This window comes from Podarcis erhardii (genome assembly GCF_964252035.2).
Source record: "Podarcis erhardii genome assembly, chromosome: 4".
NCBI lineage: Eukaryota > Metazoa > Chordata > Lepidosauria > Squamata > Lacertidae > Podarcis > Podarcis erhardii.
This window is the reverse complement of record NC_138508.1, coordinates 40,651,815-40,669,381: the sequence shown is the minus strand read 5'-3', so window position 1 is coordinate 40,669,381 and position 17,567 is coordinate 40,651,815. Positions and strand designations below refer to the sequence as shown.

Genomic DNA, 17,567 nt, shown 5'->3' with positions numbered 1-17,567 from the left:
AAACACACAGTATACACTTCTTCTTTTTTGAAGCAGGTGAATGTCAAGCTTATTGTTTTGTTGTAAATTGTTCCAACAAAAGGAATGCACAAATTCAAAGAGTTATTTTTAAGTAGAGTTCAAACTTGTGTATCTTCAGTGGCCAGAACCAAAAGCTCTGTATGGTGTTTCATGCCTGCACGATAGCTATTCCTAAGGGCTGGCGCTCTATCTCGCTACGTGTTCTCTCTCTCTCTCTCTCTCTCTCTCTCTCTCACACACACACACACACACACACACACAGCATCTCATGTGAAAGGATGGCATGGAGTGGGGAGGGATCAGTCACTCTGTACATTCACACAATAGCACTTTATGCATGCTTGTTGGCCTCTGAGGACCCCAGCATTTCCTCCCCTCTATATTATCTGTGATCCCTGGCACTGATATGCATAGTCTAAAAATTCCTCTTATTTGCATGCCAAGTATCCGATGTTCAGGGGATTTATTTTTAGGAGTAGAATCATATTAAGCAACAGGCATTTGCAATGTAAACCAGCAAGTCCAGTAAGGAGGAAGGCAGGCAATGGCACTTCCTGGTGCTGCCTCATTAGAATAGAATGGCCCGCCTTGAAAGCAAGGCTGGGTTTCCAACAGGCAGAACCAGATTCCCCAAGCGTAAAGTAAGCAATTTGCTCTGTTGTACAACGTAACTAGTGAAGGCTCTCATACTCCACAGCTTTCTAAGATGCACTTTCCCAACGATCATTAAGGTCTAGGAGGATTAAGTAAGCAGAAACTGTTTTAATGGAAATCGCACTCCTGCTCTGTTATTTACCCTCACAAGGATATTGCAAAGCATCTTGAAGCACCAGATCCTAAAGAGGCTTCCGGCAACTCGGGATTTTAAAAAAAGGTAAGTAGTTCGGTTTTATTTTACATCAAATAATACAAAGTAGAACACTGAGTGATTTAAAAGCCCCCAATGTTAAGATGTGTTAAGAATACATGAGACGTGTGCCCTCTGCAAAGTTTGAAAACATTTCCAATAGATATGTTTGTAGAGCTTTATTACTTAGGTACATGAATACTAATCTGCTAGACGTGTTTTATGCACCCAAACTCGTTTCATTTGGAAGCATGCCAGCAGCAGCTTAAAAGATGAGAGTTCATTTTTAATTTTCCAAGTCAATAAAACTATTCTTTGCACAAATTCCTCATTTTAAAACTGTGGAAGGTTCACAGCATAATATATACTTGAAGCAATATTCTGGGAGGTGGGTGGTTGTAAAGTTAAGAATATGAAGCTAAACACTGCGTGATGGATTCTTGTTTTATTTACTTGTATGCTTAATATACCTACTTGAATATGGTGTGGAATCAAGGAAACAGAAAAAGGTTGTAAGAGCCTCAGGGGACTTTATTACGGTTGGAGAACTTCAGCACTTTTATTTTAGGAATCATGGGAAAGGGAGTGTATGTGTACATTTGACAGAAATGACATCATCTTACAATTATGAAAAAAAATATGAGTACTGTATGTAGAAACGCTTGCAGTCAAAGGTCATGCTCACAGATAACAGATGTAATGAAACTTTACTCCAGGATTTCCTTAATCCTCAAAAAGCTGGGGTATTATTATAAAAGGTTAAAACATGATTTTTTAAAAAAGTTCAGCTAAACTTGCCTGCTGCAAGCTGCAGGGTTAGCACAATGTAATGCCTCAAATGGCACTTTCATTGATAAATTAGAAATTTCCTATAAAGTCTGACTTTACAAGTGATTTAAAAATATTCTGTTTCTGTACTCTGAATTTACCGTATTTTTCGCCCTATAGGACGCACTTTTTCCCCTCCAAAAATGAAGGGGAAATGTGTGTGCGTCCTATGGGGCGAATGCAGGCTTTCGCTGAAGCCTGGAGAGCGAGAGGCATCGGTGCGCACCGACACCTCTCACTCTCCAGGCTCCAGGAAGCTATCCGCAAGCCTTGCGTGCGGCAGCCTGCAACGCGGAGCAAGGGGCGCCCTTTGGAGGACGCCCCGTGCTTCGCACAGGTGTCCGCAAGCCTTGCCGGACAGACATCCGCAGCGTGGGGTGCCCTGCAGGAGTTCCCCGCAGGGCACCCCACCCTGCAGATAGCAGCCTGCCGCCCGGCGGGTGAAGCGCCCTGAAGCAGAGCGCCCCGCGCACCGGACAGACATCGGCCAGCCCCACAAGCTCGGGGGACAGTGGGGAGGCGCAGCGCTGCCATCCCACTGTTCCCTGACCTGGTTTGGGGGGAAAATAAAGGGGGAAAAATCCTTTATTCCCCCCCCCCAAAAAAGTAGGTGCGTCCTATGGGACGGAGCGTCCTATGGGACGAAAAATATGGTAGATAGCGGCTTTTCATATTTTCTGCATTCAGAAACTGCCTTGTACACCAACATGTCCGCCAACAACTCCCCTAAAAACAGAGAGTATTCTATCAGGACATGCTGGCAAGAGCCTTCACTGCCAGGTTGCCCAAAGTCACTTCATATTCCAGAATGCTGGTCTTCAGATGGTGAGTCACAGCATGACCTAAAGTGGGTCTCAACTGTAACATTACCACCATAGAAATATACATTAAAAGATTAAGAAGTGAGCTCTGGAAAGCCTTGTTGGGGCTAAACAATGGATCCCAAGTCTAAAAAGGTTGAAGATTGCAGCTCTAAAACACCTGCAGCATTTCATACATTCGGGACCCGCCTTTCGGAAATATTTTTCTGCCATTCTTGTTATTCTCCTAGAGAATGTCAGGGTTCCTCAAACTACAGTTCAGGAAAGACTGTTCTAGACAAATGCTGCAATGTTAACACTGCAAACACTCAAAGGAAACATTAAATTAAGTTATCAACAGATTTTGTATCTCTTAGCCTGATTAAATGTGCAATAACCACTGTAAAGATTTCAATGACTAGCTCAACTGCAGGGTATCCAAGTCCTTAGAGTATTTCACCAATACAGAAGTAGACATTTTGTTAAGCCGCTGAAACAGTTCAAGGCTCCCTGTTTACCAGGGAAAGTGTCAACAAGGGAACAAATCATGCCTGCCCTGCAAAACTCGCAACACAGAATCTGTCTTGCAATGACAACCAAAACTCTTGCAGAGAACAATTCCTACCTCCAAGAGTATTGGCACAGCCCATATGAAACTGTTCATAACATTATTCAACAAACAGTACAGTTGCAGTTACAAATACAATTGATTTCTCCAGTCACCAAGAACATTAACTCAATTTATTTATGGCTCTTTCCAAGTAAGACATACATTTATGGTGCTGGTTTTTTCAAGTTTGTTGCTGCCAATTGGCAACTGAAGCTCTGGTTTCATTATGAGCTGTTTCTTATTACGAAGTGCTTCTCCTCCTCCTCATTTCTGAATCACACTGCCTTTCTCTGGGAGTATTCATTTAGTGATCTCCACCCTGTATCATTTCGTTCTCACCTCTGGAATAATCAACTCTCACCCAATACTTCGTTATATAATAAAGCTGTTGTAAAAACGATACATGTGTCGACCCTGGTCCAACACCAACAACCTTTAATAGAAGGGCAATGCTATTCTTGAAAAATGAAGATATTCTATTCCTTATTTGAGACTTTAGAAGATTGAGGCAGGGGGAATGTAAACTTCTGCCATAGAAAAAGCAATGTAGAATCTTCACAAGGCATTTTAAATATAAATATATATACTGTGTTTGTGTGTGTGTGTGTGTGTGTATGCGCGCAGTACTGCAACAGAGTGGTAGGAGAGGATATATTTACAATTTCATTTTTTTTTAATTAATATTTATTAACAGTTTTTGTTTTAATTACAATGCCAAAAAATCAATACAATATAACACATCTCTTAGCATAATTTTCTTAACTTCTTGGACTCCCTCACATCTCCTGCTCCTGCATTCCTGGCTATAAATTTTTTTCCAGCAAATTTATCCCCTTGTTTCTATTCTTATTGTCTAATTTTCCAATATTGTATCTCTAATTTAGGTATCCTTTATTCAGATCTTAAAAATTTAGATATAACCTAAAATTTCCAAAACTTTATCTTTTCTTAAATTTAACTTATCTTCATATTTCTCTTCGTCTAGCTTAATGGTGCCAAGTTGTTTTTACTCTAGCATCTTTCTTAACATTCATACAGTTTACAATATTTTTGTAAATAGGTCTTAAATTTCTTACAATCTTCTTCCACCGTCTCTTCTCCCATGTCTCGGATTCTGCCAGTCATCTCAGCCAGTTCCATATAGTCTATCAGTTGCATCTGCCATTCTTCCAGTGTGGGTAAATCTTGAGTTTTCCAATGCTTAGCGACGAGTATCCTTGCTGCTGTTGTTGCATACATAAAAAATGTTCGATCCTTCTTTAACACCTTCTGGCCGACAATACCCAGAAGGAAGGCCTCTGGTTTCTTAGGAAAGGTATACTTAAATACCTTTTTCAACTCATTATATATAATTTCCCAGAAAGCCTTCACTCTAGGGCAAGTCCACCAGAGGTGAAAAAATGTTCCTTCATTTTCTTTACATTTCCAACATTTGTTATCAGACAAGTGGTATATTTTTGCAAGTTTGACTGGGGTCAAATACCATCTATATATCATTTTCATAACATTCTCTTTCAAAGCATTACATGCAGTGAAATTCAGCCCACTAGTCCACAACCTCTCCCAGTCCTCAAACATGATGTTATATCCAATATCCTGTGCCCACTTTATCATAGCCGATTTGACCGTTTCATCTTGTGTATTCCATTTTAACAGCAAGTTATACATTCTTGAAAGTACCTTAGTCTTAGGCTCTAACAATTCCGTTTCTAGCTTCGATTTTTCCACCTGGAATCCTAACTTTTTTGTCAAGTTTAAAAACTTCTTTAATCTGAGTGTAGTGTAACCAATCTCGCACTTTGTCTTTCATTTTCTCCTGACTCTGCAATTTCCAGTTATCGCCATCTTTTTCTAATATTTCCCAATACTTCGGCCATTTGGCCTCCATATTGAGTCTTTTCCGGGCCTTAGCTTCCAATGGTGAAAGCCACCTTGGAGTTTTATTTTCCAGTAAGTCTTTGTATTTTGTCCAGACATTAAACACTGCTTTCCTGACAATATGGTTCTTGAAAGTCCTATTAATCTTACCCTTGTCATACCATAGATATGCATGCCAGCCAAAAGCATTATTAAAACCTTCCAAATCTAATACATCAGTGTTTTCGAGAAGCAGCCAATCTTTTAGCCAGCAGAAAGCTGCTGAATCATAATACTGAATGCTGAATCATAGTACAACCTTAAGTCTGGCAGGGCAAAGCCTCCTCTTTCTTTCGCATCAGTTAATATCTTAAACTTAATTCTGGGCTTTTTGCCCTGCCAGACAAATTTGGAGATGTCTCTCTGCCACTTCCGAAAGCACTGTGTTTTGTCCACAATCTGCAAAGTTTGAAACAAAAATAGCATTTTTGGCAATACATTCATCTTTATAGCAGCGATTCGGCCTAACAAGGAAAGCTTCAATCTTGTCCAACTTTCTAAGTCTCTCTTAATTTCTGACCAGCATTTCTCATAGTTGTCCTTAAATAGACTCAATTTTTTTGCTGTTATATTTACCCCTAGGTATTTTACTTTTTTAACCACGTTTAACTCTGTCTCTTTCTGAAACCTTTCTGACTCTGTAACTGTCAAGTTTTTTTCCAATACCTTAGTTTTTTGCTTATTTAATTTAAATCCCGCCACCCGACCAAACTCTTGAATCAATTGTAATACTCTTTTCGTACTAGATTCTGGCTCCTGTAAAGTCAAAACTAGGTCATCTTATATTTACAATTTCAAACATTTTATATTTAAATTAAAGTTTGTTATATCCCAGCAGCCTACAATGGAACGATAAAGCAAGCAGCAAATATAAAGTTGTGGCCAATGAAGTTGCTACACAAGGACTTTTGCTGGTGCAATAGAACTTCCATTTCCTTTCCTCACCCTGTGCGCCAGCAAATCTGTTCGAGGGGTTCCCCCAATCCTCGGGAGCAGATGGGGGGCCTGAGAGGAGAGGAGATGATGAGGAAGTTATACTGAGCCAGCAGAAGTCCTTGCACCAGTGGGATGAATTCGAAGAATACTAGCCTAACATCTCAAAATGTTGCATACTTTTTAGAAAGCAACCGCAGCAGAATGATAAAATGCCAAAACAGCAAGTAACAGAGAAAATAAAAATAAAAATTGTCATTAAAAAAATAAATTAAAAACAATAGTTTGTCCGGATGCCTAAAGGAAAGGATGGCCTTCAGAAAGAGTGCACCCAGAATTAGATAAATTTAAAGAAATCTATCCCAGCTGCTAGTCACTTCACCTTTGGAAATGGGAGCACCAACAGAAAAGTGTCTTGAGGAAGATCTTAACACTCAGGCAAATTCATACGGAGGCAGATACTCTGATCTCAAACTGCACAAGGCTTTCTAAGTTAAAACCAGGGCAATCATATTGAGTTAAAAGCAGAGTTTTGCATTGTTCCTGGAAGCAAAGGAGGCTAGTGCAAAGTCTATTACAGCCATTTTCTATTCTTTGTTGTGTAGACTTGTGTTTCACAGCTAGAGAGATGTAGCAATGGAGTACTGAGCCTCTTAAAAAGCATATGAGCAACAGCCAACTTTTAAAGGTTTTATTTTTAACTGTAATAACAAGGCTTCAAGAATTAGAGTTTTACATTAATTCAGTTTAATGCAATCCAAGTTAAGTGTTTTCCGTAGGTGACAAAATAGAGACTATCGTTCTGCCACTTAATTACTAAGTGGTTAGACATACCAAATTAATGTTGGCCAGGGATGTGTTAGACTGTGCTAAGAGATATTTTCAGGTTGGTACCCTGAAGTCTCAATTTAGTACATCAGTTCATTTTTACATGCACCAAACTGATTTAAAAATAAAAAAGAATATGCTAAATTGTACCAAGCAGTTTTGTAACATTACTGAAGAAAGTCATCATAAAATTTTCTGCTCTAGAAGTCACAGCGTTTTGCAATGTATTATCAGAACACAGCTTATTTTTCTTGTAGACTGCAAGTTTCCAACAACTGGTACTGAAATATGCTTGCCTATTAAGTTCCAGAACACTCATGGTATTCTAAGGAAATGGGATTTGAGATTGTACTTTAGGAGAATGATACAAGGAGGCACAGAAAATTATACCTCAGTATTAAGGAGGGAGAAAAACACATTTGAAAAGGGACTAATAGGACATACTCAGCAGTTGTATCAATGAATCAGGTGTTTCCCACAGAATCATATGACAAGCAAATACAGATCTCAGGCCATAAACCCCAGCTATATAATTTTCAGATGCTCAAATGGTTTCATTAATATGCTTACAACAAGGTACCATATTGCTGATACTTATTCACCACCTTCCTTAAAGGCAGTCTGTATGGCGTCAGATAAGAACTGCTGCCAAACCCAGTTTATTAAATTAAAATATGTATTGCATTCTAACCAAATCATTAATTGATCTGGGAACTATTCCTGAGCCAAGCACTTTAGGGAAGTTCCACTGTTTACAATTGCCAACTGAGACAACTGGAAACTGTTTCAGCATGGAAGCATTCTACCATTGGTCCTGAAACATTAGACTCATTACACAGTGTGTGTTAGCCAAACTGAGTGCCAAGTCCTGACACCAGAACTGCAAATGCATTTACTTTAGATGTCCTATGTGATCTGGCCAAGCAACATAGTAAGTGGTTTTTGAGTATCAAACCTCCTGCTTCATAAAAAAATGAAGTTTGTATTCAGGCAGCATTGTCGAGTGAACCAATGTATGAAAAATTCCACTGAGTACAGCTCAAAGCCTACAGCTCTTGCCACCCAATCCTTATCCAGTTTTCACAGTTAAGTCCACAGCATATGGGTACAGGATATAGTTACAATAAAGGGACACCATAGATTATACAGCAGCATACAGAAATGCGGTAAACAACAGAAAAATTAGAGTGAACCAAACCAGCAAGCATAGCCTTAAGATGAAGGCAATGCACCAAAAGGTCAGTCAAACTGAAAGCCTACCCAAGACTTTTGCTTCTTTCTCTCCAAGGCCATAAACCTTCTCCTTCTTTCTCACCCACCTCTCCACAAATAAAACCCTTCAATGAAAAACAAGCATCACAAGAGCTGGAATTTGGAGCATAATCCTGTGAGATACACAGTTTTATCAAAGGGCCATGGGACTGCATGTTAGGGCACTCTCCACTGGGAACAGTTCATTTGCAAATGTCAAAAACATGAATAGAAGAGCGGACTTCCGGTGGAGCGCGACTCTCCCACAAGCGGGGATTTTACCGCGAGGTGAATCCCGTGCTATTTTGGATAAAAAGGGGTGCTACAGGGTGCAGTAGCCCCCGATTTAAACCTCTGGGAGGTTATCCAGAGGAGCAGGTGCCCAGTGAAGCCAGGAGCAACCCGCCCCGCTGTCAGGTAACCCTTAAAAAAGGGCGAAGAGAACGGCGGAGCGGGGAGCGGGCTTAGGGCAGCCATTTTCTATATCCAAATAGCGAAGCCCCGAGCTTGCAAGAGGAGCGCTTCATTCTCAAAATAGAAGAAATTGGATTATAATTTTGATGTTAATTAACTAAGGAAGGATCCGGAGCAGAAAGCAAAAGCGCGGAGTTCAGCTGTCATCTGCAATCAATACAGACGCAGCGTAGTGTGCAGAGCAGCAAAAAGAAAGTGAGTTGCCGCTGGCGGATACTGTTTCCTTCTCTCTCTGAACTCTTCTAAAAAGTAACATCTTTAGAAGCTACGAACTTTAAGGTATTTTTAAAGCTAAAAGGGAGAGCAGAAAATAATGATTACAGTCATTTTGAGGTCTTCGTTGCAGCGGAGGGGAGAAACAATGGCGAACAGCTACTTTCACTTTTAAGAGAACAAAGAACAAAGAGCAGCGGAACGGAAAGGGAACTTCCGACTCCATTGAAAAGCTTCTGTTTGAACAGCAGCATAGAGGAAAAAAGAATTTAAACGGTCTGTAACCTCTCATTTTTTCTTTTTGACTATTTGGTTTTTATTGTTGGTCCCTATTATAAGCCCACTATTACTGGAAACTGAGAAGGACTTTCTTTTTACCCTCTCCTCTGTGTTTTTCTTTTGAATTTGGAACTTCGAAACTGGCAACCATTATACAACTCTAGTGGAAGGAATGGAACATTACAACTTGTTTTTCAAGACTTTTGATTTGAAGCATAACAGCTGAATGCGGCCTGTGTTTTTCTAAAATTATAAAGTGACCTGCGCTTACTTTTTTGTTTGTTTGTTTGTTTGTTTTTTCTCATTGGGAGTCTGCTATTTTGTTTATGAATCTCACCTCTGGACTCTAGATATTTAGGTACATTATGGGAAAGAGTGGATAACTGGATAGAAACTTGGGGAAAAAAATTTCTCTCCTTGTTTGCTGCGGATCATTTTTGTCTACTTTGTTTTTTTTTCGTTTTTTTCTTCTCTATCTCTCTCTGGAATTTGGATATACTTTTTTATATTGATATTTTCTGGACTATTTTTGTATCTTTCATCCTCTTTCCTCATACAACAGTTGATTGGGTGGCAAAAGGAGGATTTAATTAATTTACAAGATACCTCTCCCTATAAGAACAATCTGGATTCACCGGTGGGAAGTCTATGTCCTTTAGTGGCTTAAATTAATTTACAGTTGAACATAATTCCATTTGGAGATAGCCTAATTGGTGGCAAGAAGACACGTATTATATTTGTCCGGGTGGGCCCCCCAAGGCGAATACTCAATGGAATAGCCTAATTGGTGGCGAGAAGATTTAATTTGGAGCATTTAAGCTGGAGTATTATTTTTTTTTTGTATATTCTGTATTAATTTGATAAATTATAAAAACTGAAAATGGCACATCAGGCAAAAAAAAAGGGGCAGATGGGGGAACACCAGCAGAAAGGAAAGGGTCTAAACAAGAGTCAGAATTCAGAACTGAAATTTTGAAGATGTTTGCGGAAATTAAACAAAGTGAGAAGAACTTAGAATCCAAATTGGAATCAGTTGATAATAAGATAGGGAAAAAGGATAAAAAAATTGACGAGACAGTCAATGTACTTAAAGGGCAAATAAAAGAGGTATCAAAGAGGACATTAGCTGCTGAGGAAGGTTTAAAGAGGACAAAATTAGAACTGAAAGAAGTAAAACGGGAAGAAGAAAAGCTTAAGGTGGAAATGATGGAATTAAACAAATCACAAGAAGAAATTAAAGATGTGATTGCAATGAATGAATTGAGACAGAGGGAGGTGAATCTGAGGCTGAGAGCCGTCCCGGAGATACAGAATGAAAATATTAAGGAGAGGCTGATATCAGAATTGGCTAAATGGATGTAATTACCAATAGAGGAGGTAGCAAAGACAGTACAGAATGCATTTAGAATGAAAGTAAGAACAACCAAGGCAAGGAAATTTACCGGAGACTGTTTAATCACCTTTAAAGATAGGAAGATGAGAAATTTGATATTGCAGAAAAACAGAGAGAAAAGATTATACATAGAAGGAAATTACATAATCATCTTCAAAGATATACCGATAAGATTGTTAAAACGAAGAGAGCCATATAAGCCATTGGTGCAGATTTTGAAGAAAAACAACATTGACTTCAAATGGGAATTTCCAGAGGGAATTTCTTTTTTTCACAAAAGTAAAAAGCACAGATTGTTGAATCCAGAGGAAACAGGAAAATTTCTGAGAAGGTACAAGGACCTAAAAGTAGGAGATGGAGAAGAAGGAGAAGACTAAGGAGCTGGAGCTAAGGATGAATCAGAAATAGATGATGAAGAAGAAGATCATGAGAAAAAGGCAGAAGAGGAAAAAGAGGAAGAAACAATCAGATCATAAAAATTAAAATAAAAACATGAATAGAAGATATCCCCCAAGGGATTGGATCCTTAGTCAGCAATCAACAAGCTATTGAATCTTCAGAGAGTAGAAACTGAAGAGCAAAGAGACATTGATATTACTTCCCTCAGTCCAGTCCAGAATAAAGCATTTGCGAATAACAAATTTTTATATATAATCCTACTCACATTCTGGTAATGTCTTTGGCAATGCCTGATCCTTTGAACAGGCTGAGACACTCTTTTCTTTAAAAAAAAAGTTATTCAAATTGGGAGTGGTGTGTGCATGCATGTATATCTTTCAAGACACTGTTTACAGATGTGTAATGAAAAAAATCCCTACAATATCCAAATTTCCAATATAATGGGCTGGGTTTTTATTATTTTTTAAAAGACCTGTATTTTTATCTGCCTGTTTTATCTGCTGTTTTATACTTCATATGGTTGTTTTATCTTATTTATTGTTTGCAACCTTGGGCACCATTGGGTGGAAAGAGGATACAGTGGTGCCTCGCAAGACGAAATTAATCCGTTCTGTGAGGCTCTTCGTATAGCGGTTTTTTCATCTTGCGAAGCAAGCCCATTGACAGCTTAGCAGATTAGCGCTATTAGCGGTTTAGCGGCTTTTAGCGGATCAGCTGATAAGCGGCTTATCAGCGGATCAGCTGATAAGCGGCTTAGGGCTTAGGAAAAGGGGGGGTAGGGAAAAAACCCCGCAGGAACTCGCAAGACATTTTCGTCTTGCGAAGCATGCCCATAGGGAAATTCGTTTTGCGAAGCGCCTCCAAAACGGAAAACCCTTTCGTCTAGCGGGTTTTCCGTCTTGAAAGGCGTTCGTCTTGCAGGGCACCACTGTATAGATATTTAAATTATGTAAGGCAGAGGTGGGGAATCTCAGGCCCAGAGGACAAATATGGGCCCCAGCATGCGCTATCTGGCCCTTGGGACCTTTGCAGACCACTCCCCTTCTTACCAGCCCTGCTCCATGCCCTCCGTTGCTTTTGCCTGACTAGAATGCTTCCATGAATTGTGTTCGTTTGCCTGGATAAAGTGAAGTATGTAGGCTCCTGTGTGTGTTTGTTGCGTGGATGCAACAAAGCCTAATGGTCAAAAAGGTAAGAGTCTCAAGCCATCATTTCACTTGCTTTTGCCTGTCATCCCACCCAAGCCTCCCATGCATTCCCTGGAAAATGTGGCTCAGAGGTTGAAAAAGGCTCCCCATCCTTGATAGAAATAATCCACATCTCCAAACTAAAGTAATGACTGTTAAAGTTTACCAAGCATTTCAGGTTTTAGAAGCAACAGCTGTATCTCTTCTTGGGAAGTACAAAATACAGTGGTGCCCCGCAAGACGAATGCCTCGCAAGACGAAAAACTCGCTAGACGAAAGAGTTTTCCGTTTTTCGAGATGCTTCGCAAGACAAATTTCCCTATGGGCTTGCTTCGCAAGACGAAAACGTCTTGCGGGTTTGCTTCCTTTTTCGTAAAACTGTTAATACCCGGGGAATCCGCGCTCCGCAAGACGAAAAAATTGCAAGACAAAGCAACTCGCGGAACGAATTATTTTCATCTTGCGAGGCACCACTGTAACTGGACTGCTTCCATGCCAAAAAAGAAACTAGCTTTTTGTTTTTGTTTTTAATGTCACAGATTTAGTTCTTTCCAAAGTGCAGAAGTAATGTTTCTGACTTTGTAGTCATGATTAGCAGATTTCCATGCAAATTTCTTGCACAAATTATCTTACCTATTTCATTCTTTTAATAAATACAGTTGTATTTATTAATAAATACAGAAGAGTACATTCTAACCAGACATGGTTATTGTTTACTTTCGTACAATGTTTCACCACACCAAGCAGTTAGCTCTGCAAAGTTTATAGACTGCACCATGGTTTGCTCTGGAGAGAGAAGGTAAGAAGTGAAAGATCATGCAAGTCTCCAATTCATGATTAGGATTTTAAAAAAATGTTTACATATGTAATTTTCAAGATATTGTCACCTTGCAGATCACTTGAGTTTTCTTTCTGCCCATCACACACACACACACACACACACACACAAAAGATGTAGTACAATATTGGACCAGTATTAGACAGTCAACCATTATGTGTATTTCCTGCACATTTCAAAGAATCTTGAGGTGGACCAAGTATTTCAAAGAGCATGTCTAAGGGAAAAATAAAATTTGCTTTATGTGCAACCTATTTATGGTAGCTTATGCTGCTGCATTTTTCTGACTCCCCCTCCCTCTCCGTTAAAGGTTTTCTGCCATCCTTGTAATAGGTCTGTGGGTAAACAACAGCTTACTAAAGTGGTTTTTAATCCTTAGGTTTACACAACTGTCTGGTTTTAAAAAGAACAGAACCGCAGAAAACTCTACAGAAGATGAAAGACCGCCTTCAAGAGCTTAAATTGCGAGCAAAGGAACTGCAATTAATAGAAGAAAACAGTCGTTCTCCTAGTGTTGTGGCAGAGGAAAAAGAACTTGAACAAACAGCTGTCATTTTTGAAAAGGAGCCCATAACTGAAAGGTACCTGAATGAAATCCAGCAACTTCACAATGATATTAACAATTTGGCAGCAGACGTCCAAAAGTTCAGCCAGCAGCAAAAAAGCCTAGTGGCTTCCATGAGGAGATTCAGCGTGCTTAAAAAGGAGTGCAGCATCACAAAAGGGATAAAGGTTCAAGCAGAACACATTAGCAAGTGCTTGGACGACTTGTCAAAAACACTGAAGAAAGCAGAGAAAGAACATGGTTCATCATCTGCCATTATAAGGGTTCTGAGTGCTCAGCGGGCGGTCCTGTTCCGTCGCTTCCAAAATATCATGTTTCTGTACAATGCCGCCATAACAGCCAAGCAAGAAAAATGCAAAGCTTTTATTGTGCGCCAGCTTGAAGTGGCTGGAAAAGAAGTCTCTGAGGAAGAAGTGAACGACATGGTTCAGCAAGGAAAATGGGAAATCTTCAACGAAAACTTGCTCACCGAGGTCAATATCACAAAAGCTCAGCTATCTGAGATTGAACAGAGACACAAAGAACTGGTCAATCTGGAGAACCAGGTGAGAGACTTGAAGGGCCTCTTTGTCCAAATCTCACTTTTGGTGGAGGAACAAGGTGAAATGATCGACAGCATCGAAATGGAAGTTGTCAAAACTCAGGACTATGTTCAGACGACAACAGAGAAATTCAGGCTGGCGGCAAGGTATCGAAAGAAGCATCCGTGCAGAGCAATATGCTGCTGGTGCTGCCCCTGCTGTTAATAGTTTTTTTTGTGTGGTTTTTTTTTGGGGGGGGGTACAGGCAGTTAAATGTTCTTTGCAATAGCCCTAATCCAGTATGTAATGAACATAGGTGACCCTGCTGGGGGCGGGGGTTTGCACCATCAGGCAAAGCCACAGTTTGATCCAACATTCTCTTTTTCACATGCCCTGAATGTTGCAAATTTGGCAGGGGATCTAAGGAACAAAAGGGGTGACTTACAAGGAACAGGCAGACTTTCTGACCCTCATCCCCTGCCATTGCTTTTTAAGATCTAGTGGTGGACTTTGATATAATAGTGAAGAGTTTCTCAAAAAAGGGAACAAGGTAGTGCTGGGTGTAGCAGGATGGAGTTCTGTTACCAGTCACAGGTCACAGGAACTAGTCAAACAGGTGCTTGTGACAACAGGTGCAACCACGTGCCACACAGCACTCGCCTCCACATTCGATTCACTTCCTTGGGAAGTGACTATATGCTCCTAGCAATTTTATTCAGCAGTTTAGATGAAGGAAAACTGCAAGCCCAGTGTAATAAATGCTAGGGCAATGTCATCCAGAACGTGCTCAGCGAGTTCACATTCCTCTGTTGTCTGGCTTTTCTAAGAACAAAGAGTTTGAAATAATTTGTGACTGTGGTATTTCACAAAATACTAGTTGAAGAACAGGGAAATAGATTGTTCAGCTAAAAGAGCTGCACTGAAACAGGTTAAAAGGGGCTTGTTACAAAAACATTATATGTGTAAAATCTTTAAGAATGCAGTAAAGGATACAGCTATTTTTGTATGTTAAACGTTTTCTTCCATGTCATTTGTATAAACATAACAGTTCTATGATATTTTGGGAGATGTGCATCTGTAACCAAGGTCTTGGTTTATACTTTCAAAACATAATAAGTTTCTTCAATATATATGATTAAAAAAAACAAAAATTGGTGCAAATGCATAACATGCTTCAACCAACTTTGAACATTTGTTATTCCAAAAAGGGAATTATTCTTGCAGCACAGCTTTTCTGTGTCTGTTAAACAAGTGTTAGCAATACAGGTTTATTAATTTCATCCAAAGACAAGGGTCAAAAAGGTAAAAAATAAAAATGGGGGGAACGGCTATTTCGTACATTATATAGGGAAAAAATTGTTTGTCCCTTCCTTGTGGCCAGTTCCAGTTTCCTGGTGTAGAGGGCATGTATAAGCTGCTATCATGCCACAGGCTAGAACCAAAAGATCTATTTTAGGCATGTCCAAAGGCTTCATCACCCTCAATAGATTTTTTTTCTGGTTGAATCACAATACCATCCACTAAGCCATTTTATTTTTTTTAAAGTTATTTTCAAAAGTTCTCTCTGTTCACAAATGTTTTGCCATAGAGCATACAACACAAGCTGAAAGTTGTATTGGACACATAGAAATAGGTATGTGGTTCTTTGACCCTGAGCATAACATCTGTTTATGTAAGCATTGCAACAATTAGACCATAAAATGGATCGGTCCGTTTGCGGGCATGAGATTCTTGTGGTCATCTCATAAATATATTTTCCCCCACAATTATGCCAGAACACAGTAACATGACACTGACTACTAAAAACACAAAACTAAAGACTTATTATTAAGGAGCTTAAGTCAATTGATTACAATTGAGTCTACTATGAATGTGGTTTAACACTGGAGTCATAATTATTCAGAAACGAAAGAGCTATTGTCTGCAGAAGAACTTTTTTTGCTGCCAGCAGCTTTAGCTCTCCATAGTTGTCAAATTACCACATTTCACAAATGCTAATTTAATTTATTTAAAAAGCTAATTTATTTTTACTCAGAATAGAAAAGTAAAAAGACTATTACCATATATACAGTTTGTTACATAAAGTGCAAATCTATCACTAGTGTGAGACAAGAATGAAAAGTATGTGTGGGGAAGATTAAATTAAACCATGTTGCCAATTTACATATTAGAAAACTATATAAAGAAAACACGTTTTGTTGTAATTATATGAAAAGAAAGGCAGTAACGTATTTGAAATGTGTAGCTGAAAGTTAAAAGTTAAACAGGCCTTAAAACAGGAAAATAAATGTTGGCCTATGTATGCAAGAAAAGTCACTGGACATAGTCAGGTCAAGAAAATTATACATATTTACTATTCTGCTCCAGACCGATTTTATAAAGGTTTTATTATATGCAATATACTGTAATTGATAAGTACTTCATACATGTCATATTAAAATGAAGCTTTTAAAATAAGTACTTAAGAATACAGACTACATTCAGAGGAGATTCAAGCATTACATTTTGAATTCTAGTACAAAATGTGCTAGCTAGGTGTTCCCCACAATTAACATGGAAGGAGCAAATGAGATCTGGCCCCATCTGCAGACCAGGTTCAGACAACCTTTCAAAAACCATGGCTTATGAATCTGGGAATAAGTGTCAGGGCTAAGCAAAGAACACTCCCTCTTCCATTTAGCTTTGGGCAATCATTCCTTGCTGGTACAAAACTAGAGGGTAGCATTATATTAAATCACTTTGTGCATGGAAAAGCCCAGAGTTCTTTCCTATGTCCCAACCAGGGAACTCTGTGCTATCAGAAAAAGAAGAATGTACCCTTTGTGACTAGTAGGAAAATGCAATAGGCTAGTGGAATCTAGTCTGCTTAATAGAAGGCTTAAAAAAAAAAAACAAAAAAAAAACCCAAGTCTGCCAAGAGGTTAGAAGTCTAAGTTCCCATGTGAACTGCCAAGTACTGTATGGGATTTTTCTTCTATGGACAACATGGAAATGAAGAGTGCTAAATTTGTAGCAGGCTAGCACCTTCCTTTTGTTGGCTTATTTCCATGGCTGACTTACTCATCTGTTAACAAGCCAGGACGGTAAGACAAGATCAGATCCATCTTAATACCCTGGTCTGTTCACAGAGATTAAGCCACTGTTCCCCATTTTGGAGAGAACAAAATGGGAATTGACTCTACAATAATTTGAACCAGACACGTAAAATTTAGGCCTCTTGTATCAATTCAGAAAGGAAAGCATGAACAGCTGATGCTGTTGTTCAACCCTGACACTTAAAATTCTCCCCCACCCTGGCAGCATTTTTTAAAAAAATCGGTCCTTCCCATTTTGCAAGACTAGCACACAATAGTCACTACCAAGCTAGTCAGGTTTTTCAGACCAAGCATGTCCAGTTAAAATCTCATATAACATTTTCTTCCAACAGCAGCGTATTTACATTCATGCAACCTTGTAATTTAAAGTAACCTGAAGGAATAGCTGTGGCAAAAACATAGCAATACAACACCAAGGATTTTACACTTGCCATTTACAAAATTTTGTACTTAAAAGCAAGGGCTTTTCAGTTTAAGGAGGTAAAAAAAATGATAAAGTATGGTTTATGGGATGAACTGGTTATCCTTATAAGACTCTAGGACAGAGTTTCCCTCAATTATTTTTACA

At 39.1% G+C, this 17,567-nt stretch overlaps 2 protein-coding genes and 1 long non-coding RNA gene across 9 annotated transcripts in view; 2 read left to right on the top strand and 1 right to left on the bottom strand.

Annotated features, from left to right (window-relative positions):
• LOC309340784 overlaps positions 1–17,567 on the top strand; it is a 393,472-nt gene that overhangs the window by 326,541 nt on the left and 49,364 nt on the right. Inside the window, exon 1 of one of the 2 annotated variants that reach the window (XR_014156080.1) lies at positions 11,635–11,723. The exons of the other annotated variant lie outside the window; for it this stretch is intronic. This is a non-coding gene — a long non-coding RNA (uncharacterized lncRNA). Of the gene's footprint in view, positions 1–11,634; positions 11,724–17,567 lie in introns of those variants that run through there. 2 annotated transcript variants of the gene reach the window in all.
• ARL13B (ARF like GTPase 13B) overlaps positions 1–17,567 on the bottom strand; it is a 44,349-nt gene that overhangs the window by 15,150 nt on the left and 11,632 nt on the right. The gene's annotated exons all lie outside the window — the stretch shown is intronic.
• Positions 244–16,361, top strand: STX19 (syntaxin 19). The gene is made up of 2 exons (XM_081859816.1): positions 244–895; positions 13,198–16,361. The coding sequence occupies exon 2, from the start codon at positions 13,254–13,256 to the stop codon at positions 14,127–14,129; it is 876 nt and encodes a 291-aa protein (XP_081715942.1). The 5' UTR covers positions 244–895; positions 13,198–13,253; the 3' UTR covers positions 14,130–16,361.

Bases quoted from the DNA above. Each gene is read 5' to 3' on its own strand.
- STX19 (XM_081859816.1), top strand. From the start codon at position 13,254: ATGAAAGACCGCCTTCAAGAGCTTAAATTGCGAGCAAAGGAACTGCAA.